The 23,873-nt window shown below is 43.3% G+C and overlaps 1 protein-coding gene and 1 pseudogene across 4 annotated transcripts in view; one reads left to right on the top strand and one right to left on the bottom strand.

The window, feature by feature from the left end:
• Positions 1-897: 897 nt before the first annotated feature.
• syne3 (spectrin repeat containing, nuclear envelope family member 3) overlaps positions 898-23,873 on the bottom strand; it is an 80,225-nt gene continuing 57,249 nt past the window's right edge. For all 4 annotated transcript variants that reach the window (XM_060829540.1, XM_060829541.1, XM_060829543.1 and 1 more), the window contains 2 exons: positions 18,217-18,252; positions 898-3,866 (listed from right to left, as the gene is read on the bottom strand). In XM_060829540.1, coding sequence (XP_060685523.1) covers positions 3,669-3,866; positions 18,217-18,252 — 234 coding nt within the window. In that variant the 3' untranslated portion in view covers positions 898-3,668. The remainder of the gene's footprint in view (positions 3,867-18,216; positions 18,253-23,873) is intronic.
• Positions 5,803-10,299, top strand: LOC132818028 (small ribosomal subunit protein eS8-like; annotated as a pseudogene).

Below are 23,873 nucleotides of genomic sequence, written 5' to 3'. Positions count from 1 at the left end.
CCTTTTTCCAAGTATGGTGACGGCAAACACAAGGGGACACAACTTTAAAGTGAGGGGAGATAGGTATAAAACAGATGTCAGAGGGAGTTTCTTTACTCAGTAGTAAGGGTATGGACTGCTTTGCCTGCAACGGTAGTAGATTCGCCAAGTTTAAGTGCATTTAAGTCGTCATTGGACAGGCAAATGGACGTACATGGAATAGTGTAGGTGGGATGGGCTTCAGATTGGTAAGACAGGGCGGCACAACATCGAGGGCCGAAGGGCCTGTACTGCACTGTAATGTTCTATGCGTAGCTTTCTCAGGAATTTCAGAGGGTAATTAAAAGTCAATCTCACATTGTTGTGGGTCTGGAATTATATATTGGCCAGGCCAGGGGAGGACAACAGAATTCATTTTACCTTCCGTCATAGTGAGATTTGAATCAATGCCCACATTTCCACATCAGCCTGGGCCTCTGAATTATTAGTCTGGTAATGTGATAGGTAATTAGATTAGATTACTTGCAGTGTGGAAACAGGCCCTTCAGCCCAACAAGTCCACACCGACCTGCAACCCACCCAGACCCATTCCCCCAACACTAGCATGGCCAATTCATCTAAACGCTACACAGACAGTTGCCTGGAGCGGGAATTGAACCAGGGTCTCTGGCGCTGAGAGGCAGCAGTGCTAACCACTGTGCCACCACTACCTTCCCTTCTCACTGTAAATATTGATGTGGATTTCCATTCTAACTATTGTTACATGGATTTTCAGGCTTAAAATGTTAATTCAAACACCAAACAGAGGTTTTAAGCAAGAGATGGCACGGTGGCACAGTGGTTAGCACTGCTGCCTCACAGCGCCTGAGACCCGGGTTCAATTCCCGACTCAGGCGACTGACTGTGTGGAGTTTGCACGTTCTCCCCGTGTCTGCGTGGGTTTCCTCCGGGTGCTCCGGTTTCCTCCCACAGTCCAAAGATGTGCGGGTCAGGTGAATTGGCCATGCTAAATTGCCCGTAGTATTAGGTAAGGGGTAAATGGAGGGGTATGGGTGGGTTGCGCTTCGGCGGGTCGGTGTGGACTTGTTGGGCCGAAGGGCCTGTTTCCACACTGTAAGTAATCTAACCTAATCTAACTACCAGATAAATACATGTTTATACACACAGTTTATATTACAGAATGGTGTAAGAGGTTTCTTTAAGATTGCTTGATTTTAGCTTTATAAGAACACTTGACATTACTAATACCTAGATAATTAAATATCATTTGTTATTACTTGAAAATAAAAATGCAGAATCAAATTTGCCATTTCTTTTTCTTTTCGAGATGAGAAGCTTCAAACCACACACATCAGAAACTTGCAAAGTACGGTGAGTCTTCAAGGCTTGAAGCCAGCAAGGAATTTCAGATGAAGGCTCAAAATAAAATCTGCATTTGTGCTGCGTTGGTCCCGGAATCAGGCTGTTAAACTCCTGTGCTAAAAGGGCAGCGTTACCATAGATATGAATGGCCTTTTTGCTGTATATTAATAACATGGAACTGGGTATGTAGGAGAGAATTTCAATGCAAATGACAAAACTGGGAAATGTATGATGCAACATCAAGACAGTAACAGATTCCAAAAGGGGAGAGATTGGTAAAGTGGGCAGTCACATGGCAGATACAGTTTAAATGTAAGGAAGCGTTCAGTGAAGCACTATGAAAAGAAAAGGAGGAGATGGAACACAAATGGAATGGTACAGTTCTAGAGACTGGATACATATACACAAATCATCAGCATGATAAGAACTTGTATTTTCATTTAATGGAGTAAAACACAAACTGCTGCAAATACAGTTTTACTGGGGAGGCAAAAATTCAAGGTTTAACTGAATTCTACGGCCTGTCTGAAAAGAAAATGGGAGACGTACAAAGGCAAGGGCATTTAGGGAGGGAATGGCACAGCTCTGCACCCAGACAGTTCCCTCCCTAATGGCATTGTGGGTCAACCCACAGCAGGTGGATTGTGAGATTAAAGAAGGCAGCTCACCCCCACCTTCTCAAGGGATATGAGGGACAGGCAATAAGTGCTGGGCACAGCCGGCAACACCTAAATCCCACAAAATGAATACATTTAAAAATAACTGAATGGCCGCATGGGGAAGTGATTAAACTTAGGTGTATGCAGGAAACTGAAAGTGGAAGGTTACCACGAGTCTAATGCAGGGTAGGATTGCAGGAGACTTGAGCTCAGGAGGAGTAACACCTTCGCAATCTGAAAACCAGGATAAGAATATTGAAAACAAGGAACGAGTAGACTGGGAGTCCATTCAGTTCAACGAGCACAGGAGCAATTGGTCAAGTCAAACACTAAAATCAAACAAGAGCTGCAGATGCTGGAGATCTAAAATAAGAAATTGCTGGAGGAACTCAGGAAAAGATACAATCCTTAGAAAAATAAAGTCAAAAGCACACAAGCTCCATTCAACCTTTACAAATTACTGCTTAGGCCCGAGCAGGAGTCCAATTCTGGGCCTCAAAACGAATATGAAAACCTTGGAGGGGACAAAGACATTTCTTGGAACAGCACCCAGCACTGAGGAACTTTGATCATGAGGAGAGATTGAAGAAGTTAGCATTGTTCTCCTTAGTGCACAGAAGGCAAAAGGGAAGATTTAATGGAGGTGCTCAAAATCATAAAGTGGTTCTGATCATGTTAATGAAGAAACATCTCCGGGGTTGAAGTATTAATAATTGAAGGACACAGATTTAAGACAGCTGTCAGAAGAATGGTAGGGTGTGGCTATGGATAGAGGTTCGTTTTATATTTTGAGTTACGATGATTTAGAATGCACTGCCTGAAAAAATAGTGGAAGGAGATGTAACAGTAAGGAGTGAATTGGATAAATATTTGAGAAGGCACAATACTAATTTAAAGGAAAGAGCAACAATAGAACAACCTGTGGAATTCTTTCAAATATGCCACAGGCAAAATGTTTTGAATGCCACCACACCCCTCTATGTCATGACTCAACCACAGTCCCAGGTAATTTTCATGATCAAACGTCAATGGGGTAATTTGACTGAGATTTCTGATGGAACTCCTGTTGTATAACATCAACGATATTTTAAAATGACTGAATTACAGATTTATAAACTACTTCAAGCACATATTAGACCGATGAATTCCTGGTAATTTCTGTCAGCCATATGATAAATTTATGGTGAAAAATATAAAGCAATCACATCTTGGCCATTCACGAAAGTTACACCCCTTGTAAATCTAGTTCTTGGTTGGCGGAATTAAGAGTGATCAGTCCAGCCATGCAAGTTGAGGGCTGGAACCTTGGACTTCAGACAGAATTGAATTAGAAATTGTTAAAAGCTCCTTTGAAATAGATTATTTTTATATTGTAGCTAAAATAAGTTCTTTTTGAAATAGCTTAATATTTTGCAGGGAAATACTGACAAAACACTCTTTATGGAGTCTTCCCCTTAAGCAGGATTCTGATAGCATTACAGAGCCAAAAACAATCAGCTTCCAGACCAATACTTGTAAAATAATCAAGCAACTTTTGCCAGAGTCTGTCAAAAGCAAACTAAGAGTGTAAAAATACTGTCGTCATTACAGATAATAGGACAAGGAAATGAACTGTGCTGTCCTGCATCACAGCTTAAAAGAAAACTGTATGCAAAGTAAGCTCAGGGGTTATGTTGGAGGGGGTCCCTGATATCTCAGTGTCAGGTAGAAAGAGCGAGCAAAGTTGTTCACCACACTGCAGCTGTCCTGCTCCTCAATCAGTGGCAGTAAAAATGTGAGGAGCAGCAAGAGGAGCAGGAGCAGTTGGAGAGGGAGTGCTGCACAACAGGCACGGGACAGGTAGTGGCAGATCCCTCCTGAGGTCCGCTGAAAAACAAAGTGAAACTAGTTAGAAGGTACTGGGCTAGATCGCAGAGTTAATGTCAAGCACAAAAACACTGGAATTTATCATTAACTATATCTTAATATTGTAATGCAGCATAAACCATTAAAGAAATTACTTTTCCAGTGAAATAAGATTTGCCAGTTGAATTTATCGGCCAATAGTTAAGATTCACTGCTTAATAATTTAATTCATGTTTATGGGAACTTGTTGTACACATAGAAGCGTAGTGATCATTCAGCCAATCTGCTATGCTAGATCATGGCAGACTATCTACTGCAATAGCAACCTTTGACATCATTCATAGCTTCAAACCTACCAATCTCTGTGCTGAACCTGTGAATGGCTGAGCTTCCACAGTCTTCTGGGATAGAAAATCCCAATACATCACCACCCTCTGAGGGAAGAAATTCCTCTTTATCTCAGTCTTAAATGGCTTGTCTTTTATTCTGAGACTGCGTCACCTGGTTCAAGGCTCCACGAAACAAGACAAATATCCTTCCTGCATCTACACTATTGAGCCCTTGAAGAACGGTCACATTTTTCACACCACAGCAATGTGGTTGACTCTTAAACTGCTCTCTGGACAATTAGGGATGGGCAATAAATGCTCACTTAGCCAGAAGTTCCCATATCCTCAGTGAATTTTTTTAAAAAGGGAGTAAAGTGCTTTGGAATATCCTGACATTGTTTTGGATGCCACATAAATGCAAGTCTTTCTGCAAAAGTTCAGCACATCTTTAAAAAATTTAAAATGATTCACCCTTCCTCAAATTCACTGCTATGTTGGGATTGTTTTCTGGTTACACTTGAAGCGTTTATAAAGGGATGGTGCTTGAGTGGGACAAACACATGCAATAATAAAAAAGGAACGTTTTTTGAGATGAGGAAAGGCACATGAAGACAATGTCCAAAACAAATTCTGAAAAAATAACAAGCGGACAGGGGCTCACACTTTCAAATATATTAAAATCCCAATGTTTCAAATGCAACCTATACAAGGAGAATCAGGAGATCAGTATGCAGGAAAAGAGGAATGACATTCCAGTGGCTTGGTGGTTAGCATTGCTGCATCACTGCACCAGGGCCCTGGGTTCGATTCCAGCCTGTGTGGAGTTTGCATGTTCTCCCCGTGTCTGCAAGGATTTCCTCTGGGTATTCTGGTTTCCTCACTCAGTGCCGTTGAGGTGGATTGGCCATGCTAAATTGCATATAGTTTCGAGGGATGTCCTGGCTAGGTGGATATATGGCTGATGTGTTGGAAATTAAACAGAATTGACTTAAGCTCATTACTGAATACTAACAGGAAAGGAAGAGGCAGTTCTGCCCATCAAGTTCATGCTAGTGCTCTGTTGAGCAATCCAAACAGTCCCATTTTCTACTGCAAGCTTGTCTGCCTCAAATAGAAACATAGTAAATACAAATACCCAATTTTGGAAAACAAAAATATCCTGTAACGTTCTAGATGTAGGTTTGCTCGCTGAGCTGGAAGGTTCATTTTCAGACGTTACGTCACCATACGAGGTAACATCTTCAGTGAACCTTCCAGTTCAGTGAGGAAACCTACATCCAGAATCTCAACCCGAGCTACAAATCTTCTCAAAGTTCGCTAATCCTGGAAGGTTCACCCAATTTTCTACTGAAAACATTCATCATCTCTGCTTCCACCACACACACAGGCAAGGTTCAGATCATTTTCTTTCACAAAATTTTAAAACAAGAACTTCCTCATATCCTTCCTGAATTGCTTGCCCAAAACCTTAATTCTGTGTCCCCCCTCATCTTTGTACCATCACAGCTTTATATCTATATAATGTGTCTTGGTTACCCCTACCAAACCTTCCCTTGATCTACTTTGTTTCAAAGAGAACAAGCCTACAATCTCCAAACCTGTTGATAATTTCCCCTCAGATCCTGGAAATGGGCATTTCCCAGAGCAATTGGCATATGCGTTACAAGACTGGAGGCAAAAGGGTGCCATATCATAGGAAAGGGAAGTATGAACTTAGTGTGAACTTGGTCACCTTTCTGGAAATACCAAGATTGGCCCCTGCCAGATTCACACAGTCAGGGCCCATGGCAGTAATAAAAAATACCAGACACATGTTGAATGCTCAAAACTTTCCTGGGGTTCTGAACGTTGTACACAGAAAACAAAGATCATTGATCTGGTGTATAATGCCTCGAACAACAAATTGGTTGGGACAAGAACAAGAGGTAAAAACCGTATAGTTCTCATCGACAGTACTCCTTTCAGGAGTGAGTCTCAACTTGCACTTCCCCCTCAGCTGGAAGGGGTCAAGCTGACCCCTAAGTCTTTAGGTCATAGACACTGAGTTGCACAGCATGGGAACCCACCCTCCGGACCAACTCAGTCATGCAGACCAGATATCCTAAATTAATCTAGTCCCATTTGCCAGCACATGGCCCATATCCCTCTAAACCCTTCTTATTCATATACCCAGCCAGATGCCTTTTAAATGCTGTAATTGTATCAGCCTCCACTAGTTCCTCTGGCAGCTGGTTCCACACATGCACCACCCTCTACGTGAAAATGTTGCCTTTTTGATCCCTTTTAAATCTTTCTCCTCTCACCCTAAACCTATGCCCTCTTGTTCTGGACTCCTCTACCCTCGGAAAAATACCTTGGCTATTCACCCTATTCATGTCTCTTACAACATAGAACATTACAGCGCAGTACAGGCCCTTCGGCCCTCGATATTTCGCTGACCTGTCATTCCAATCTGAGGCCCAGCTAACTACATTATTCCATAAACGCCCATATACTTGTCCAATGGCGACTTAAACGTAAAGTTCGCGAATCTACTACCGTTGCTGGCAAAGCATTCCATACCCTTCGAGTAAGGAAACTATTTCTGACATCTGTCCTATATCTATCACCCCTCAAGTTAAAGCTATGCCCCCTCGTGCTCGCCGTCACCATACTTGGAAAAAGGCTCTCCCTGTCCACCCTATCTAACCCTCTGATTATCTTGTATGTCTCTATTAAGTCACCTCTCAACCTCCAACGAAACAACCTCAAATCCCTCAGCCTTTCCTCCTAAGACATTCCTTCCATACCAGGCAACATCCTGGTAAATCTCCTCTGCACCCTTTCCAAAGCTTCCACATCCTTCTTATAATGCGGTGACCAGAACTGTACACAACACAGCCGCACCAGAGTTTTGTACAGCTGCAGCATAACCTCATGGTTCTGGAACTCAATCCCTCTATTAATAAAAGCTAAAACACTGCATGCCTTCTTAACAACCCTGTCAACCTAGGTGGCAAAGATCTGTTACCTGGACACCGAGATCTCTCTGCTCATCTACACTACCAAGAATCCTACCATTAGCCCAGCATTTGCATTCCGGTTACTCCGACCAAAGTGAATCACCTCACACTTCTCTGCATTAAACTCCATTTGCCACCTCTCAGCCCAGCTCTGCAGCTTATCTATGTCTCTCTGTAACCTATAACATCCTTCGTCACTATCCACAATTTCACCGACTTTAGTGTCGTCTGCAAATTTACTAACCCACCCTTCTACACCCTCCTCCAGGTTGTTTATTAAAATGACAAACAGCAGTGGACCCAACACCGACCCTTGCTGTACACTCTGGTAACTGGACTCCAGGATGAACATTTCCCATCAACCACCACCCTCTGTCTTCTTCCAGCAAGCCAATTACTGATCCAAACTGCTATATCTCCCACAATCCCATTCCTCCGCATTTTGTACAATAGCCTACTGTGGGGAACCTTATCGAACACCTTGCTGAAATCCATATACACCACATCAACTGGTTTCCTCTCATCTACCTGTTTGGTCACCTTCTCAAAGAACTCAATAAGGTTTGTGAGGCACGCCCTACCCTTCACAAAACCGTGCTGACTATCACTAATCAAATTATTCCTTTCTGGATAATTATAAATCCTATCTCTTATAACCTTTGCCAAAACTTTACCAACAACTGAAGTAAGGCTCACTGGTCTATAATTACCAGGATTATCTCTACCCCCCTTCTTGAACAGGGGAACTACATTTGCTATCCTCCAGTCTTCTGGCACTATTCCTGTAGACAATGATGATTTAAAGATCAATGCCAAAGGCTCTGCAATCTCCTCCCTGGCTTCCCAGAGGATTCTAGGATAAATCCCATCCGGCCCAGGGGACTTATGTATTTTCACACTTTGCAGGATTTCTAATACCTCTTCCTCAATCCCACCTAGTCCAGTAGCCTGTATCTCAGCATTCTCCTCGACAACATTGTCATTTTCTCGAGTAAATATTCATTTAATGCTTCCCCTATCTCCGCTGACTCCACACACAAATTCCCACTACTATCCTTGATTGGCCCTAATCTTACTCTCGTCATTCTTTTATTCCTTAAATACCTATAGAAAGCCTTAGGGTTAACCCTGATCCTAACCGCCAACAACTTCTGTCTCCCCCTGGCTCTTCTGAGCTCTCTCTTTAGGTCTTTCCTGGCTACCTTGTAACCCTCAAGAGCCCTAACTGAGCCTTCACATCTCATCATAACATAAACCTTCTTCTTCCTCTTGACCAGAGATTCCACTTCCTTCATAAACCATGGCTCCCGCGCTCTACAGCTTCCTCCCTGCCTGACAGGTACATACTTATCGAGGACACATAGGAGCTTTTCCTTGAAAAAGCTCTACATTTCTAATGTGCCCATCCCCTGCAGTTTCCTTCCCCATCCTATGCTTCCTAAATCTTACCAAATTGCATCGTAATTGCCTTTCCCCCTCTTGCCCAGTGGTGTACACCTATCCCTTTCTATCACTAAAGTAAACATAACAGAACTGTGATCACTATCACCAAAGTGCTCACCTATTTCCAAGTCTAACACCTGGCCGGGCTCATTACCCAGTACCAAATCTAATGTGGCTTCGCCCCTTGTAGGCCTGTCTACATTATGTGTCAGGAAGCCCTCCTGCACACACTGAACAAAAACTGACCCATCTATAGTACTCGCACCATAGTATTCCCAGTCAATATTTGGAAAGTTGAAGTCCCCCATGATAACTACCCTGTCTCTCTCACTCCTATCGAGAATCCTTTGCTATCCTTTCCTCTATATCTCTGGAACTATACAGAGGCCTATAGAAAACTCCCAACAGGGTGACCTCTACTTTCCTGTTTCTAACCTCAGCCCATACTACCTCAGTTGATGAGTCCCCAAACATCCTTTTTGCAACTGTAATACTGTCCTTGACCAACAATGCCACACCTCCCCCCTTATGATTTTATAAACCTCTATAAGGTCACCCCTCGGCCTCCGACGCTCCAGGGAAAACAGCCCCAGCCTATTTAGCCTCTCCCTGTAGCTCAAACCATCCAACCCTGGCAACATTCTTGCAAATCTTTTCTGAACCCTTTGAAGTTTCACAACAGCTTTCCTATAGGAGGGAGACCAGAATTGAACTCAGTATTCCAAAAAATTCTGCACAAGAAAATTCAAACGAAATATGCTGTTCACAGAAAGAATACAAAAATCAGCCCACTACTTGGCAACTTGGAGTAACAAGAAGATAGATTACTGGGCTAATGGTAGGCTACTTGCTAGTGTGGATGAGCAGAGGGATCTTGGTGTCCATGTACACAGATCTCTGAAAGTTGCCACCCAGGTAAATAATGCTGTGAAGAAGGCATATGGCGTACTGGGCTTTATTGGTAGAGGAATTGAGTTCCAGAGTCCTGAGGTCATGTTGCAGTTGTATAAGACTCTGGTGCGGCCTCATCTGGAGTACTGTGTGCAGTTTTGGTCGCCATACTATAGGAAGGATGTGGAGGCATTGGAACGAGTGCAGAGGAGGTTTACCAGGATGTTGCCTGGCATGGTAGGAAGATCGTATGAGGAAAGGCTGAGGCACTTGGGGCTGTTCTCATTGGAGAAAAGAAGGTTTAGGGGTGATTGGATAGAGGTGTACAAGATGATTAGGGGTTTAGATAGGGTTGACAGTGAGAACCTTTTTCCGCTATTGGAGTCAGCTGTTACTAGGGGACACACCTTTAAATTAAGGGGAGGTAGGTATAGGACAGATGTTAGGGGTAGATTCTTTACTCAGCGGGTTGTGAGTTCATGGAATGCCCTGCCAGTAGCAGTGGTGAACTCTCCCTCTTTATGGTCATTTAAGCGGGCATTGGATAAGCATATGGAGGATATTGGGCTAGTGTAGGTTAGGTAGACTTTGGTCGGCGCAACATCGAGGACCGAAGGGCCTGTACTGCGCTGTATTTTTCTATGTTCTATGTAACAGTTCCAACACAGAAAACTGCTCCACTGTATAACTTCACAACCTGGCCAGTGCGGCAGAGCTGATGACTACATCCTTGAAGGAAAGAAGTTGGAATTCTACCTGAAGAAGATCACTGCTAAGAAGGGCAAATAAACACACTACTTTTAGGACAATGTGATTAATAAACTACCTTTACCAAAAAAGAAATGATCTGGTTATGTGTGAACAAGAGATGATGTAATTGATTGCCTTTGAACATTTGAGAGTAAAGCAACAACTCTGGGATTAGTCAGCAAATCTCAAAGTTTGTGAGAAGATTTGTAGCTCGGGTGCTCGTTGTTGTGGTTCTGTTCGCCGAGCTGGGAATTTGTGTTGCAGACCTTTCGTCCCCTGTCTAGGTGACATCCTCAGTGCTTGGGAGCCTCCTGTGAAACACTTCTGTGATCTTTCCTCCGGCATTTATTGTGATTTGTATCTGCCGCTTCCAGTTGTCAGTTCCAGCTGTCCGCTGCAGTGGCCGGTATATTAGGTCCAGGTTGATGTGTTAGTTGATAAAATCTGGAGATGAGTGCCATGCCTCCAGGAATTCCCTGGCTGTTTTGCGTTTAGTTTGTCCTATAATAGTAGTGTTGTCCCAGTCGAACTCATGTTGCTTGTCATCTGCGTGTGTGGCTACTAAGGATAGCTGGTCATGTCGTTTCGTGGCTAGTTGGTGTTCATGGATATGGATCATTAGCTGTCTTCCGGTTTGTCCTACGTAATGTTTTGTGCAGTGCTTGCATGGGATTTTGTACACATTGGTTTTGCTCATGCTGGGTATCGGATCCTTTGTCCTGGTGAGTTGTTGTCTGAGAGTGGCTGTTGGTTTGTGTGCTGTTATGAGTCCTAGTGGTCGCAGTAGTCTGGCTGTCATTTCAGAAATGTCCTTAATGTATGGTAGTGTTGCTAGTCCTTTGGGTTGCAGCAAAGGGTACTATACTTTGTCTCACTGTTTGTTGTGTTCCTTCCGTTAGTCCATTGTTCCTGAGTGTACATTCTAGTGCTGCTAGGAAGTCTGCTGTCTTGGCGTCCCTGTGGTTATAGTTAAGTCCCTTGGCCAGTATTGTTCTTTCCGTGTCTGTGAGCTGTCTGTGGGAGAGGTTTCTAACCCAGGTGTGTGTTGTGGTGTCCTCTTCGTTGTGGGTTAGTTTGGCCATTTTTTCTTTTAGTGCCTTTTTCTTGCGGTGTGTGGTCCTGTTCTGTACTATGGTGATGGCCTGTTCTATGGTCCGGGTCCATTCCTGATTGGTGGTTTTTGAAATTAACGATTTCTGGCGCGCAATTTCTTGTCTGTATTTGTGTAGTCTGTTGTGTGCGTCTGTAATCATTACCTGGATTATCCACAGATTCAATCAATAAGCACATCGACCTGGACCCAATATACCGGCCATTGCAGCGGACAGCTGGAACTGACAACCGGAAGTGGCAGGTACAAATCACTATAAATGCCGGAAGAAACATCACAGAAGCGCTTCACAGGAGGCTCCCAAGCACTGAGGATGTCACCTAGACAGGGGACGAAATGTCTGCAACACAAATTCCCAGCTCGACGAACAGAACCCCAACAATCTGTAATACTGCAAATGCATGAATGACATTACATAGAAACCCAGAAAACAGGAAGCCTGTTGAACTTGCTATGCCATTCAATATGATCATGGTTGCTCATTCAACCCAGTAGCCTGTACTTGCTTTCTCCTCATTCCCCTCAATCCTTTTAGCCCTATGAACTATATTTAACTTCTTGAAAACATTCAATGCTGGAAAGCGTAAGGTTATGCACTTAGGTAGGAAGAATAAAGATATAGAGCACCGATTTTTCAGAAGATTTGTAATTCAGGCTGATGTTCCAATGTAAGTTTGCTCGCTGACCTGAAAGGTTTATTTTCAGATGTTTCGTCACCATACTAGATAACATCTTCAGTGAGCCTCCGGATGAACCACTGGTCATGTAGACTGCTTTCTATTTCTGTCTTTGAGTTTCCTGTGATGTCATTTCCTGTGGTGACATCATTTCCTGTGTTTTCTCTCAGAGGGTGGTAAATGGGATCCAAGTCAATGTGTTTGTTGATAGAGTTCCAGTGGGAATGCCATGCTTCATGGATGACCCATTCTCACTAGCATCCTTGGATGGTTTGGGCTATAGGGAGAAGCTGAATAGGCTGGGGCAGTTTTCCCTGGAGCTTCGGAGGCTGAGGAGTGACCTTATAGAGGTTTATAAAATCATAACAGGAGGTGGTGTGGCATTGTTGGTCAAGGACAGTATTACAGTTGCAGAAAGGATGTTTGGGGACTCGTCAGCTGAGGTAGTATGGGCTGAAGTTAGAAACAGGAAAGGAGAGGTCACCCTGTTGGGACTTTTCTATAGGCCTCTGAATAGTTCCAGAGATGTGGAAGGCCATCACTTCGATTGGAACAACACATCCATCCTAGGACAAGCCAAACAGACACACGCACAAGAATTCCTAGAAGTATGGCATTTCAACCGGAACTCTATCGACAAACACATTGACTTGGATCCCATTTACCACCGCCTGAGAAAAATAACAGGAAATGACATCACTAACATAAGGAACTCCAAACACACAAATAAAAAGCGGACGACACCAGTGCTTTATCTAGAGGCTCACTGAAGATTTACCTAGTATGGTGATGAAACGTCAGAAAACAAACCTTCCAGTTCAGCAAGAATACCTACATCCAAGGACAGAGCACTTTCTAAATGGGAAAAGGCTTTGGAAATCTGAAGCACAAAGGGCCAAGTGAGGCCTAGATCAGGATTCTTTTAAGGTTAACAAGCAAGCTATATTGGTAGTTTTTTTTAGATTAGATTAGATTAGTGTGGAAACAGGCCCTTCAGGCCAACAAGTCCACACCGACCCGCCGAAGCGCAACCCACCCATACCCCTACATTTACCCCTTACCTAACAGTAGGGGCAATTTATCGTGGCCAATTTACCTGACCTGCACAGCTTTGCACGGTGGGAGGAAACCGGAGCACCCGGAGGAAACTCACGCAGACACGGGGAGAACGTGCAAACTCCACACAGTCAGTCGCCTGAAGCGGAAATTGAACCCGTGTCTCAGGCGCTGTGAAGCAGCAGTGCTAACCACTGTGCCACCGTGCAGCCCATAGGGAGGTAAATGTAATATTAGCATTCATTTCATTAATGCTAGAACACGAAAGTAGAGATGTACTGCTGAGGCTGTACAAGGCTCTAGTCAGACAATATTTGGAAAATTGAGACCCACATCTAAAGAACGATGTGCTGGTGGTGGTGGGAGTCAAAAGGAGGTTAACAAGAATGATTCTGAAGATGAAGGGACCATATGAGGAGTGGTTGAGGTCTCTGGATCTGTACTGGATGGAGTTTAGAAGGAAAGTGGGTGGGGTGGGGTGGTGGGGGGGGGGGGGGGGGTGGGGGGCAAGGCTGTAGAGGTCAAGTCATTGAGTGTATCTAAGACAGAGTTAGTTTCTGGATTAGTAAGGGGATCAAAGGTTATGGGGAGAAGGCAGGAGAATGGGGTTGAAAAACATGTCAGCCATAATTAAATGGCAGAACAGCCTCAATGGGCTGAATGTCTTAATTCTGTGTCTATATCTTCTGGTTTAGGGCTTTAAAATCCTTCCTTAAGTAAGTTGCCCAGAACCGAATGCTATATTCCAAATTGGTCTGACCAATTACTTGTAGAGGTGTAGCAACACTTCCTTGCTTTTATACTCTATTTTTTCCATTTATTTGTTCAAGGACCCTATAAGTCTTCTCAACAACTGTTTCAATTTGCCTGGTCACCTTCACAGAATCATGTATGCCAACACCAAGGTCCCTTTGCTTCAGTAATCCCTTCAAAGTTGGACCATTAAAAGTCTATATTGTCCCTCTGTGTTTCTTCTACCAAAATGCATTACCTCATATTTCTCTCCTTGCACGCATGGGTGATAACCTTGCTTCTGAGCAAATCACATTCAAAAGTGGCCATTAGATTTGAATTCACTTATCAAACTAACATCATACCTGAAGTCCCTCGGGCTTGGAACCATTCCAGGAAGCAACCCCTGAAATTTCCTCAACCTTCCTAAAATGTAGTGACCAGAGCTGGGTCCGATGCTTACGTTCATGGTCTAGCCAGAGCCAGAAACTTCTAAAGTTACAGCATAAATTCACTGCTTTGTACTCAATACCTTTTTAAGAAGTCAAATATCACACACGCTTTGCAAACTACTCTCTCAAAACCGGCTTTGCTGCTTGCAGTAATCTAAGTACATGAACTGCCAGGTCCCTCTGTCTTTGTCCACTGTATAGAGCAGTCATTTAGCATAGTATCAGAAGAAGGAATAAGATTATATCCATCATGGTCTAATAATGCAATAACATTGCCAGTGTTAGGGTTATCCCCAATACCAGGGCTATTCTAAGCATGTGTGCATTGGTCTCAGAGAGTAGAGGTGGAGATTTTGGAACTTAAGGAAACAAACTTATACAGAGTTTGACAGTCAAACAGAATAATTTTGAGGTGGATAAGAGATTTTAAAGACTGATAATACTTACAATGCTTTTACAGAAATCATTCCTTTAAAAACATTTAAAACTTCCTTACTTTCTGTAATCAGAACTCATGTAAAAAAAATCAAATGGTAGCAACTGCAAGACAGGCATCTATCATGGCTGACAATTATGTACTGATCCATCAACATTTTTCTATCACCTCAGAAGTTTGAGAAGAATAAACGTGGGATAGTGAAAGAAAGGTAAAAACAATGACTGCAAATGCTGGAAACCAGGTTCTGGATGAGAGTGGTGCTGGAAAAGCACAGCAGTTCAGGCAGCATCCGAGGACCAGGAAAATCCGACGTTTCAGGCAAAAGCCCTTCATCAGGAATGAAGGCAATTAGGCAGGGTAGAGAATGGACAGAAGGGAATGCTACAAGAATTCCTCAGAATAAGAAGAAAGCTGCTGAGTAGAGGTGAAGTTCAAAAGTTTAAATGCTTCTAAGTCTGTAAGTTAGCTCACAGAGCTTGAAGGTTTATTTTCAGAGGAGCTTGAAGATTTGTTTCGTCACCATACTAGGTAACATAATCAGTGAGTCTCTAACAAAGCACTGATGGTATGTCCTGCCTCTCTGTTGAAAAGCCTTGGTTTTTTCAGGTGGGCGATGTCATTTCTGGTTCTGTTTTAGTCAAGGGAAGACAGTTGGGATCGAAATCGATGTGTTCAGTGATGGAGTTCTAGTTAGAATGCCATGCCATCTAAGCATTCTTGAGTGTCTTTGTTTCACCTGTCCTAGGATGTGTATGTTGCCCCAGTCAAAGTGGGGCCCTTCTCTGCATGTATAGAAACTAGTGATAGTGGGTGGTCTCTTTTAGTGGCCAGTTAGTGTTCATGTATCCTGGTGGCAAGTTTCCTGCTACTTTGTACGATGTAGTGATTTTGTTTTACAGTTCTTGCATGGTATCTTGTAAGTGACAAGTTAGTTTTCCTGATGGTATCTAATGGATGCTTTAGATTCATTTGTCGCTGTTTAAGTGTGTTGGTGTTTTTCTAGGTTACCATGATACCAAGGGGTCTGAGTAGTCTGGAAGTCATTTCTGATATGTCTTAGACGTAAGGTAATGTGGCTATAGTTTTTGTTTGCGCTGTGTCTGCTTGTTTGGGTTTGTTTCTGAGGAATTGGCAGATTGTATTTATTGAGAACCCATTTTTATTAAATGTTGTATAGATACTTTTCTTTTGCTGTTTGTAGTTCTTGGATGCTGCAGTGTGATGTAGCTCGTTGAAATAGTGTCTTGATGCAGCTCCGTTTGTGGGTGTTGGGATGATTGCTTCTGAAGGTAAGCATTGGTCTGTGTGTTGTTTTTCTGTAGTCGCTGGTTTGAAGCTCTCCGTTTACTGTACTTTCAACTGTCACGTCTAGGAATGGGGGTCTGTTGTCGTTCTCCTCCTCTTGTGAATTTTATGCCTGTCAGGATATTATTGATGGTGTTGTATGTTTCCTCTAATTTGTTCTGTTTTGTGATGACAAAGGTGTCAACTACGTAGTGGACCCAAAGTTTGGGTTGGATAGATGGGAAGGCAGCTTGTTTAAGACCATAAGACATAGGAGTGGAAGTAAGGCCATTCGGCCCATCGAGTCCACTCCACCATTCAATCATGGCTGATGGGTAAGTCTCTGCATTACTGCTTCTGTTTTGAGCCCTGATATTGATGATCCCATAGGTGTTCTGTTGACTTGTTTGTAGGTTTGGTTACAGAATGTGAAGTGGGTGATGAGGCACAGGTCCACTAGCTTGAGGATGTTGGCTTTGCTGAAACGTCAATGGAGACCATTATTTCGTCCTCCTCGTCTTTGATGGTGTTCAGGAATTCTTGGGTGGAAGGATTGGAGCGACGTGAATCTTCAATTAGGTGTTTTCGTTTTTGGTGAAGTTCTTTGGCTAGTCTGTATGTTGGTGTACCAGGTAGGGAGACTATGGATCAGAGGGGGTCCCCTTGGTTTGTGTATTTTTAGTAATCCATAGCAGTGTGAAGTGTTGGATTCATCTGGTTTCATGTTTTGGAAGTCTGTCCTGTTTAATTCTCCTGATTTTACAAGCGCTGTTAAAAAGGATGAGATTCTGTTTAATAACTGTGGGGCCGGCTCTATCACCACCTGCTGGTGTTGGTATCAGCATGTACAGCATTTGCCTTTTTAAAACAGATCCTAGGACAGGTGAAACAAAGATACATACAAGAATTCTTACAGGCATGGCATTCTAGCCAGAACTCCTTCAATAAACATATTAATTTAGGTCCTAAATACCTTCCTTTAAGGAAAACTGGTAATGACATCACCCACCTTAAGAAACCAAGACCTTTCGATAGAGAGACAGGACATACCACCAGCCCCACACCAGAGACTCACTGATCATGTTATAGTGTGGTGATGAAATGTCTGAAAACAAACCTTCAAGCTCAGCGAGCTAACTGACATACTTATCATCAACCTGAGCTACAAATCTTTGCAAACTATTTAAATGTTTCTATCATAAGTTCATAATGTGCTATGATTATTGGAGGTTGTGAAGTAAACCCATGGGACCCATTGGAACTCAAAGATTAGTCTGAGAGGAAATACAAAAAGATAGTATCCAGGAGTAGACTGAAATTCTAGCCTGAACCAAACAGGCCAGAGGTGAATTCTGTTGTTCAAAGAAACATGTAAGGTAGAGGAGGTAAGCTGGATTTTTAGCGAAAGGGAAAGTGAGGTTCTGCTCGCCGAGCTGGAAGTTTTTGCTGCAAACGTTTCGTTCCCTGGCTAGGGAACATCATCAGTGCTGTTGGAGCCTCGTGTGAAGCGCTGCTTTGATGTTTCTTCCAGTATTTGGCTCCAACAGCACTGATGATGTTCCCTAGCCAGGGAACGAAACGTTTGCAGCAAAAACTTCCAGCTCGGCGAGCAGAACCACAACAACGGATACCCGAACTACAAATCTTCAATCAGATTTTAAAGGGAAAGTGACTCCCCTTCAGGTAAAGTAGCTAAACATCAAACAATACGAACAAATAACACAATCCCTTTTACTGGAGGAAAGAAAAAGAGGTTACACACTGAACACATGATAAATTTTGTTTGTTAAGTAGGGTGTTCCAAGATTTTTAATGATGCTTTTGGGGACTCTTTTCCATGTTATCATCAAAGTACAAATTATTCACATTTGTGAAACTGGACTCAGATGCAATCGGATATGGGGTCTGCAAAGAATTCCCAAAATGAAATCTTGGAGGTACTGTTCAAATGCTCAGCAATTACTACATGGCAACAGCACAGAGCAGAAAGACTGCCCTTCACATTGCTTCTCGGTGAGAGATCAGTAACAAGAGATGGCAAAATTGGGAGGATGAGAACACCCTGAAGAAGGGCTCACGCCCAAAATGTTGATTCTCCTGCTCCTTGGATGCTGCCTGACCAGCTGCGCTTTTCCAGCACCACATTTTCAGGACGAGAACAAGCCAAATAAAGCACGTCTAAAAGATTCAAGTAAATGTAATTACCTTTCTGAATTCAACAACCTCATCTGAGCCTTGAACCTGAAACAAACATTAAATAAAGTACAACTTTTAGTTTCAAAAGGCATCATATCTCAGCACAGTCAATGTGGGCCGAAGGGCCTGTTCCTGAGCTGCACTGCTCTTCTTATGAGAAAACAGCAAACGACCAGATCGATGGAGAGGTACCAGCCACCACAACATAGACACTGGGCATTATGGTCAAGGATTGCAAAAATATTCGTTCTCTAAATACAACACAAGAAAGACAGATGAATTCCATTCATAAGAAGCTCTCAGGTAAATTTATTTTCATTAAATTAATATATATGTGTAATCTCCAGACACAGCTTGTGCATGGAGCTCTACAATATAAAGAGGTGATGCCACATTATAACATCCAAGTACTTGGCTCATTTGCATAACTAAGCACTTAAAGAAACATCATTCAAAGTGATAAAACACCATCACGTTTTCAGGATAGCGTTTGTATGCTACAATGCATTACAGAAGGCTTTACTAAGGGATAAAATTAAATGTTTGGTCGAAGTAAGTATTTTGTAGAGACACAGAACATAGAAAGCAAGTGTAATACATCTGGAGTATACATAAGGTCCAGGCAGCTAAGACCAGAACTAGCCCTGGAGGAATCTCAGGAGAGCAGGACCAGTATTAAATGAGGAATCAAGCGGGCTAAAGCATGAAATAGCTTTAGCGAGCAGAATTAAGGAGAATCCCAAAGCATTTTATTCTTATATAAGAAGCAAGTGGGTAGGCAGAGAAAGGATTACTCCACTAAAGGATAAGGAAGGAAGGCTATGTGTCAAACCTGAGAGAATGGGTGAGATTCTGAATGATTACTTTGCATCAGTGTTGACTGAGGACAGGAACATGATGAATGTTGAGATGAGAGATAGAAGTTTGATTACTCTGCATCATGTTACCACAAGTAGGGAAAATGTGTTCGGTAGGCTAGAGGTTATTAAGGTGTACACGTCCCCAGGACCAGATGGGATTTATTCTGGGTTGCTGAGAGAGAAGAGAGAGGAAATAGCTGGAGTCCTGACAGATATCTTTGCAGCATCCTTGAACACAGGTGAGGTGCCGGAGGACTGGAGGGTTGCTCATGTTGTTCCCCTGTACAAGAAGGGTAGTATTGATATTCGGGTAACGACAGACCAGTGAGTCTGACATCAGTGGTGGGAAAGTTGCTAGAGAAAGTACGGAAGGATAAAATCTAATTATATTTGGGGAAAAACGGGCTTACCAGTGATGGGCACCATGGTTTTGTGCAGTGGAGATCGTACCTAACAAACTTAATAGAGTTCTTTTAGGAAGTGGCCAAGTTGATAGATGAAGGAAGGGCTGCAGATGTCATATACATGGACTTTAGTAAGGCTTTTCACAAGGTTCCGTATGGTAAACTAATGGAGAAAGTGGAGTCACATGGTATACAGGATGTTCGAGCTAAGTGGATAAAGATGAGAGGGCAAGTTGCCTCATGTAGAACAAAGAGAACAAAGAAATTTTCCAGCCCAGGAACAGGCCCTTCGGCCCTCCAAGCCTGAGCTGATCCAAATCCACTGTCCAACTTGTAGCTCAATTCCTAAGCATCCGTACCCCTCTGCTCCCCACCTACCCACGCATCTGTCCAGATGCATCTTAAATGAATCTACCGTGCCTGCCTCTGCTGGCAACACATTCCAAACACCCACTACCCTCTGTATAACATAATTGCTGCGTGTCCCCCTTAAACTTTCCACCTCTCACCTTGAAAGTGTGACCTTTCATTATTGAATCCTTCACCCTGGGAAAAAGCTTATCTCTATCTACCCTGTCTACACCCCTTCATGATTTTGTAGACCTCAATCAGGTCCATCTTCAATCTCATTTTTTCTAATGAAAACAATCAACTTCTCTGCAAATCTAGCACCTTCCATACCAGGCAACATCCTCGTAAACCTCCTCTGCACCCTCTCCAAAGTATCCACATCCTATTGGTAATGTGGTGACCAGAACTGTACACAGTATTCTAAATGCGGCCGGACCAATGTCTTGTACAATTTTAGCATGATCTGCCAGCTCTTATACTCAATACCACATGCAATGAAGACAAGCATACTATATGCCTTCCTGACCACTCTATCCACCTGTGCAGCAACCTTCAGGGTACAATGGACCTGAACTCCCAGATCTCTCTGCTCATCAACTTTTCCCAAGGCTCTTGCATTTACAGTATAGTTGGCTGTTGAATTAGTCTTGCCAAAATGCATCTCCTCACATTAGCCTGGATTGAACTGCATCTGCCACTTCGCCGTTCAACTGTCCAGTCTGTCTATATTCTCCTGTATTCTCTGACAATCCCTTATGATTTCTGCTACTCCACCAATCTTCCTGTCATCTGCAAACTTGCTGATCATACCAACACTGCCTCTTCTAGATCATTAATGTATATTGCAAACAACAGTGGCCCCAGCACTGACCCCTGTGGAACACCACTGGCCACCTTTCTCCATTTCGAGATGCTCCCTTCAACTGTTACTCTGTCTCCTGTTGCTCAACCAGTTCTTTATCCACCTAGCTAGAACACCCTGCACACCGTGTGACTTCACTTTCTCCATTAGTCTACCATGGGGAACCTTATCAAACACCTTACTAAAGTCCATGTATATGACATCAACAATCCTTCCTTTATTAATCAACTCAGCCACTTCCTCAAAGAACTCTATTAAGTTGGTAAGGCACGATGTCCCCCGCACAAAACCATGTTGCCCATCACTGATAAGCCCATTCTTTTATAAATATGAATAGATCCTATCCCTCAGTACCTTCTCCAGCAACTTTCCCACCACCAACGTCAGACTCACTGGTCTGTAGTTACCCGGAATATCCCTACCACCCTTCTTGTACAGGGGGACAACATGACAACCCTCCAGTCCTCCGGCACCTCACCTGTATTTAAGGATGCTACAAAGATATCTGTCAGGGCCCCAGCTATTTCCTCTCTTGCCTCCCTCAGCAACCTGGGATAGATCCCATCCAGTCCTGGGGACTGGTCCACCTTAATAACCTATAGCCTACCCAACATATCTTCCCTACTTAAGCCAACGTGATCCAGACTAGTCAAACTTCTATCTCTAATCTCAACATTCATCATGTCCCTTTCCTCAGTGAACACTGACGCGAAGTAATCATTGAGAATCTCACCCATTCTCTCGGGTTCGACACACAGCCTTCCTTCATTATCCTTTAGTGGACCAATCCTTTCTCTAGATACCCACTTGCTTCATATATAAGAATAAAATGCTTTGGAATTCTCCTTAATTCTGCTTGCTAAAGCTATTTCATGACTCCTTTTGGCCCTCTTGATTCCTCATTTAAGACATGTCCTACTCTTCCGATATTCCTCCAGGGCCCGTTCTGTTCTTAGCTGCCTGGACCTCATGCACGCTTCCCTTTTCCTCTTGGCTAGTTGTACAGTTTCTCCTGTCATCCACGGTTCATGAATCTGGCCCTTCCTATCCTTTGCCTTCAATGGGACATGCCTATCCTGCACTGCCATTAACCTATCTTTGAAAGCCTCCCACATCTCAAATGTCGACTTCCCTTCAAATAACTGTGCCCAGTCCACATTTCCCAGCTCCTGCCTAATTTTGATATAATTGGCCTTGGCCCAGTTTAGTTTTCTTCCCTGAGGACCACTCTCCTCTTTATGAGTATTCTAAAACTTACAGAATTGTGGTCACTGTTCCCAAGGAAATCCCCCACTGCAACATCTACCACCTGTCCTGGCTCATTCCCCAGTACCAGGTCCAACATGGCCCCTTCCCTCGTCGGACTATTGACATACTGCTCTAGAAAACTCTCCTGGACGCTTCTTACAAATTCTACCCCATCCAGACCTCTGACGTTCAGTGTATCCCAATCAAGGTTGGGAAAATTAAAATCTCCTATCACCACTACCCGAGTGCCTCCACATCTTGCCATAATCTGTTTCCCTATTTGTTCTTCTACCTCACGCTCACTGTTGGGAGGTCTGTAATACAGCCCCAACAATGTAACTGCACCCTTATTTCTCAGCTCCACCCATAATGCCTCACTACCCACAACCTCCATAGTGTCCTCCTTTAGCACAGCCGTGATATCGTCCTTGACCAGTAATGCAACTCCACCCCCTCTTTTACTTCCCTCCCTGTCCTGTCTGAAGCATCTAACTCCTGGAACATTTAGTTGCCAAGAGACCACATTTAGAATATTGTGTCCAGTTCTGGTCGCCGTACTATAGGGAATATACAGAGGCTTCGGAGAGGGTGCAAAGAAGGTTTATCAGGATGCTGCCTGGACTGGAGGGCTTGCCTTATGAAGAAAGGTTGAATAAGCTCGGACTTTTCTCTCTGGAGAGAATGAGGAAGAGAGGTGACCTGATTGAGGTGTACAAGGTAATGAGAGACATGGATAGAGTCAATAGGCAAAGACTTTTCCCCAGGGCAGGATTGACTGGTCTGAGAAGTCATAGTTTGAAGATATTAGAAGGAAGGTATAAAGGAAACATTAGAGGTGGGTTCTTTACGCAGAGAGTTGTGAATCATGGAATGCGTTGCCAGCAGTGGTGATGGAAGCAGAGTCACTGGGGACATTTAAGTGACTGCTGGACATGCACATGGATAGCCGTGAGTTGAGGGGTGTGTAGGTTAAGTTACTATATTTTACATTAGGATTAAATCTCGGTACAACATCGTGGGCCAAAGGGCCTGTTACTGTACTGTACTTTTATATGTTCTACGTTCCATCATGCCCTTCCTTCAACCAAGTCTGTGTGATTGCAATAACTTCATACTCCCAGGTACCAATCCAAGCTCTAAGTTCATCTGCCTTACACACTATACTCCTTGCATTAAAGTAGATGCATTTCAGGCCACCAGTTTTTGGCACTCATCTGCTCCCTCCCTTACCTTCCCGGTAGCCCTTGCTTCACTCCTCGCCACCCTGTCTAAATGCAGGCCTGACTCCAGAGGTAAGTGCTTTAAATCCTTTAACAAGTACCTGGATTAGCACTGAGCACATCTTAACATTCAAGGCTATGGGCCAAGTGCTGTCCATTCTCCAGATTTATCTCTGTACACTATAAATACATCACTTTCAAATATATATTCACTTGAACTCAGAGTTCTCTCTGCTCACGTCCATGCATCAAACTTGTACCATTGAGCCTGTAATGTCTGCACATGCTGCTTCTCTGAAAATGCATAACCTCTCATTTCTTTGCATTGGAATTCATCTGCCAGGTGTCTGCCCACTTAGCCAACTTATCAATGCCCCTCTGAATTCCTCACAAGTCACTGCTCTCCCCAGCTTAGCATCATCTGCAAATTTAGAAATTTTTGCCCAAACATAAATGTCCAAATTGTTTATATAGATCAAAAAAAGCAGGGGTCCCTGCACTGATTCCTGGAGAACTCCACTATATACCTTCCGCCACCCAAAAGCCAACCGTTAACCATTATGGTAACTGAGACTTATTACTCTGTTTCCTATCACTCCACCTTTTGAAAATCCACTTGTGTTAACATTTATTGGCTCTTTGTTATCAAAGGCAGCTGTTCCATCAATTCAAAAAAATTTGGCAAACAATTTCTTTTTTGTAAAACTTACTGACTCTGCCT

The sequence above is a fragment of the Hemiscyllium ocellatum genome, chromosome 8 (genome assembly GCF_020745735.1).
Source record: "Hemiscyllium ocellatum isolate sHemOce1 chromosome 8, sHemOce1.pat.X.cur, whole genome shotgun sequence".
Classification (NCBI taxonomy): Eukaryota; Metazoa; Chordata; class Chondrichthyes; order Orectolobiformes; family Hemiscylliidae; genus Hemiscyllium; species Hemiscyllium ocellatum.
The sequence above is the reverse complement of the archived record's forward strand: the minus strand, read 5'-3'. Positions and strand labels throughout refer to the sequence as shown.